This window comes from Medicago truncatula, chromosome 6, assembly GCF_003473485.1.
Source record: "Medicago truncatula cultivar Jemalong A17 chromosome 6, MtrunA17r5.0-ANR, whole genome shotgun sequence".
NCBI lineage: Eukaryota > Viridiplantae > Streptophyta > Magnoliopsida > Fabales > Fabaceae > Medicago > Medicago truncatula.
The window spans coordinates 40666352-40671420 of record NC_053047.1 but is presented as its reverse complement, the minus strand read 5'-3'; the positions used below and the strand labels follow the sequence as shown (position 1 = coordinate 40671420).

The window sequence follows — 5069 nt, the reverse complement described above, 5'->3', positions numbered from 1 at the left end:
AGTGTGAATACTCATTATTTCCGAGTGGTGATACATGTACACCCCCATGTGGCAATACACCTCTTACACCCACACAAAATCCTGACATGTGGCAAGGAAAAGGGAGAGGAGATGAAAGAGAAAGTATGTTTGTGAGATGAATTTACCAAAATGTCCTTAATACATGGGGTGTACAATAAGGTGTATGATTAAATGGTGTTCATGTAACATTTTCCTTATCACTTTCATCAATATAAAATTATCGATGGGAATACATCGAATAAAGTTCTTTAGGTACTTTTTCCTCTTTACATGAACTTAATTCAAATGAAGAGAAGACTCCAAATTTAGTTGATAATAGTTAGAAGAGATTAATTACAGCTAATGACATCTGTATTGTTCTTGATTTAAAAAAGTTGTTACTTGTATGCAAGCTATTATACTCTGTTAGACCTAGTTTAGCTTATTATACAACTAACATCTTATATACATACTATGTAATCTTCATTCAATAAGTCAAGGAGAATCAATATATCAATCTTTCTTGTTTCCAAGCTTTCTCTCTTATTCACAATATGTCCTAATGTAAGCAACTTCTAAATGAAACATTATTGTTCAGAACAAGTATTTGGTTCATGTGAAAGTTGCTTTAATGGTTCGCAATTTCTAAATGAAACATATTTTATGAGGAAAAGTATAAGGTTCCTATGGAAGTTTCTATAACGGTTAGAATGAAACAACCTCAGAGAAATGTGAAAACAAACACTTGTTGAGAATTGTTTTTTTTTTTTTTACTTTACAACCAAAGATAATTAAGTTGATGTAATTTGCATTGAAAAAAATTAGAACCTTAATGGATAAAGCCTCACTTAGAGTAAAGCTTGAGTAAGAGTTTGGATTTCATGCTAAAAGGAGCAATTAACTTTCACTATTACTTTTTACTCGTGTCATATTACTTTCACTATCTATCCACCACTTCAACAATTGACTTCATGTATGGTGCAAATTGAAACTTTTTTTGGATGCAGACACTTTTTTGTTTGGTCAAATTATTCTTCTCTATCTGGTCAAATTGAAATTTAAACACTTTGTGATAGAAGTGCTACTTGTTTGTCTCCCAATATAAAATAGAATAGAATATATCTGAAAGTCAAAATAAAAAAATTACTAACAACACAAATCTACCTAATACAACCATTTGATTACATATATTAAACATAAATGAGTAGAACATGGTTAAACATAAATATAACTAATACGTTCATTAATATTGTCACTACTACATAAAGGAGTTTTCACATCGGTTGAAGTACCTTTCATAATCTTAAATTTTAAATATTTATAGATAGACTTAATAGAATCATAATCTTTTCCACAAAAAAAGAGAATCATAGTCTTAAATTTTAAAGATTTATTTGTCATTCTATAATTTTATAAATATATTTTAAATGCCAAACATGATGATTAACTCATTATTTGAAGTTATTTTAATTAGTTATATTATCATCTAAGGAGTAGAGCTAATAAGAAATTAAATCAACATGAAACCAACATATGAAGACAAACTGAATGGTGCGCATTAGAACATATATATGGGATAAAAATAAGCATCCCTTTGGGGTTGTACATAACAGAGATAACTATAACTTTTATAAGAAAACTTGTTAGTCATTATTTTTTATATCCTATGAGTTTCTCGTGCGCCCTATTCGGATTCTAAAATCCGAAATATTTCAACGTTTTTGAAGGTTTTTATGGGGTATTTATACAGTTCGGATTCTAAAATCCAAACTGTATAGGGCGTGCGAGAAGCTTATAGGATGGGAAAAGAAACAGTTGACTTAATATTGCTTGATAGCCAAAATGCTTTTTGATGAGCCCCATTTGTAGTATACGGATTTACATTACAAAATTAGTTATTATGTGTTCAACTGTTCAACATCTTTTATCACCTCACCCCTCATCCCTCAAACACTTTTTCACTTGCAAAAATCAACTCAACAATCAAACCAGGAGATCATCTCATCTTATTTCTTACGACGACACTCAAAGCTCAACTCCGATCTATCTCATTCTCCCTCCATGGTCCGCTTGAAACCACCACCTCCATTTTTCAAACTCGTCTTCCTTCGACGTCCACTGGTCTAAGATGGGAGACACGAATAGAAACGTGATACCAGAGACAACCGAAGACAGATGATCCATTAATTTACGACAATAGAGACTAGAGACAAATGAAGACAAGGTCGACCAAATTTATTTAAATGCCTAAAATAAATTTTAGTGAGACCCTTTAAATTAAAATATATAAAAATAAAATAAAAAAAGAGCACAAGTTAACATACACATAGTCTTGTACATAAATAGTTTATAACATTATTGTGTGTTGCAACTTGCATATAGATTCTCAATATACTATAGTATATTACATTATAGAAAATTTATAATTGCATATTATGACAAAAGCAGAAAGAAGGGTAGCTTTGGAGAAATAGTTGTTTTGTTTGAGTTGAAGCAAGTTGGTGAAAGAGAAGCTTGTGAATTTGGTATAACTACATCCCAATTTCCTTTTATTGTTGTTAGTTTTAGTGTAACGTGCCTTTCTCAATAGTAATGCAGAAAGATGGAAACTTTTGATCTGATTATCAAAGAAAAGAAACAAATAAAAATTTGAAATGTTATATGAAAACCAAACTATTTCATATTTTTATCAAAACACAAAGAACAGCAAGCAAATATTTCAAATCCTTTCTGGAATTTCGATTGAAATATGTGAAAACCAAATTAAGAACTGGTTTCAAATGCCATTAAACAATCATGTATTATATAGAATAAATATCCAATTTGGTTTCAAATCCAATTTGCTCGCGGCTGAATTCAATCCATCAGAAAAAATATTATCCAAATTAGTCAGTGACATTTTCATACAAGAAACAAATTAGTCTCTCTTTTAATTTGACACATTTTCACTTAGTGACTAATTTGTCCCACAAATAAAATAAAAATGTCAAAAGACTAATTTTGTATTTTTTTTTTTTTTTGTCTGGATTGCGGACAAATTGTAACGTATCAAATTGAGTCTTTATTTAGTTGATTATCTAAAAACCATCACCAAGCACTACACAATATGAAGATGGGATTAGAGAAAAGAATGAAACTTTAGCATATTTGAAGAGTAATGTTTGATTGGGACAATAAAATATTGGGGCACTGGGAAAAAAAAAAAAAAAAAAAAAAAGGGCTATTAAAATTAACAATAATTCAAAAGAATCGTGGAATTTTTTTTTATGAAAAGAGAATATTAGATGCCTTATTTTTATATGAAGGGAATTTGATGCCATCTTATCATGAATAAATAATCTTGCTCAAGAATAACAAATGAAAATATTCCTTTTTAGTAGATATTGCAAACATTTCTATATAATCTGTATTTATAAATTTCTCTTATAAATCTAAACGTGCAAACCAGAGAGGAGCAGAGTTAGCAGCTGGAATTTTTCCATCAACTTATATATATGTATCACCTTCATTACTTAATTTACATATAAAGCATATTATACTATTTTTATATATGGTTCTAGTTAGCATTCAAGTCTAATCTGTTTTCTTGACATCCACATCATCCCTCTTGCTCTAGTCAAGGTAAGCAATCAATTAATTTCGTCTTGTAATTATTATTTTTATTTGCATATCAAAACGACAAAGGCTGAATCTAGTGAATTGTGGAAGCAAGTATTGTGCAGTTGTGTACCATAGGTTTTTATCCAAATTTATTGGAAAAAAAAAAAAAAAAAGACGCTCACATGGGAAATAGTTGTCCTCTCCCCTGTGACCGATACATGTATGTTGGAAAAAATGTTAGCGTTCTATATAGAAAAGAAGAACGTTATTTGGAAGAAGGAAAGTTGGAGACATCAATTGTGTCATACCATGTCGGTTATTCGGTTAGTGCTCTACTAATCTTAGAGACAACATATGGAAAAAATGGTCTAATCAAGCTCTTACGATTCAAAGTCCAAGATCCTGAGTCAGATGTTACATTTGATATAGATAGAGCGGAAAACAATCTTCTTAATCAAATTAATACAAATGACTTCAGAAAATTTGAGATTAATTTTGTTAATGAGACTAAGAATCGTTTGGAGGGGGTTACGAAAACAAATGTTGCATACCATGGGACTATAGATGAAGGTAGTCTTTTGGTGGTGGAGCAGAAGAGAAAGAGTGGAGTTCAAAAACCTTATGTAGCTGTCGTGGCACATTACTATGCTATTTGTAGCCGAAGTATTTTTCTTTGGAAATATGATGTCGCACTTTCAATGCTTGTAAATGTTAGAGTGTTAAATAATGATTTGGATGTTTTTTCGACTGGTTGTAATAGTAACACTTCTATATCATTTCTTGCTATGTTTGATCAAGTCTCCCAAACACGAACTTGGCATTGGAAAACATGCCCTTACTATGTTGCTGAAACTGAAAGGAGAGAGTGCAGTGGTGTGACCGGGAAGCAGTTTAAGACTGAGACTGAGACTGAGACTGAGACGGAGAGTGATGATGAAGAAGGAACCTATCATCAAAGAAGAAAGCAAATCGGAGGAAGTATTCTCGCCAACCCAGGTGTGATTAAGGGCAACAATAATGGTAATTTAGTTGTGAACAAGCTTTTCCTTGGAGGAGGTAACTAACTCTGGGGGGACTTTGTTTCTTAAATTTAGTTTGTGCCAATAATTTTATATATATGTTGATGTTTGCAATTTATAGTTTGTTTTTAAAATTTAGTTTGTGCCAACAGCCTATTAGGGTGTCCATATATATTTAATGCTTTCGTAATAATCTGCAATCTTAAATCTTCTATTTGTAATATACTAGTGTTGAGAATATGTGCAACACACATATAATGATAAGTTATGAACTATTCTATGTATAAGATTGGCGTTACTTGGGATAAAGATTTACAGCGTGATTAACATGGTTTTAGTAAGAACTTCATATATGATATATCAATATAGAAATAAAAAAAGATTATGGATTATTTTATTAAGTTAACAGTAACTAGATGCTAACCTGCGTGTTACGCTGGTTGATATTAT

The 5069-nt window shown here is 30.8% G+C and overlaps 1 protein-coding gene across 1 annotated transcript; it reads left to right on the top strand.

The window, feature by feature from the left end:
* The first annotated feature begins 3384 nt into the window (after positions 1-3384).
* Positions 3385-4840, top strand: LOC120575941 (uncharacterized). The gene is made up of 2 exons (XM_039826834.1): positions 3385-3621; positions 3723-4840. The coding sequence occupies exon 2, from the start codon at positions 3783-3785 to the stop codon at positions 4662-4664; it is 882 nt and encodes a 293-aa protein (XP_039682768.1). The 5' UTR covers positions 3385-3621; positions 3723-3782; the 3' UTR covers positions 4665-4840.
* Positions 4841-5069: the final 229 nt, after the last annotated feature.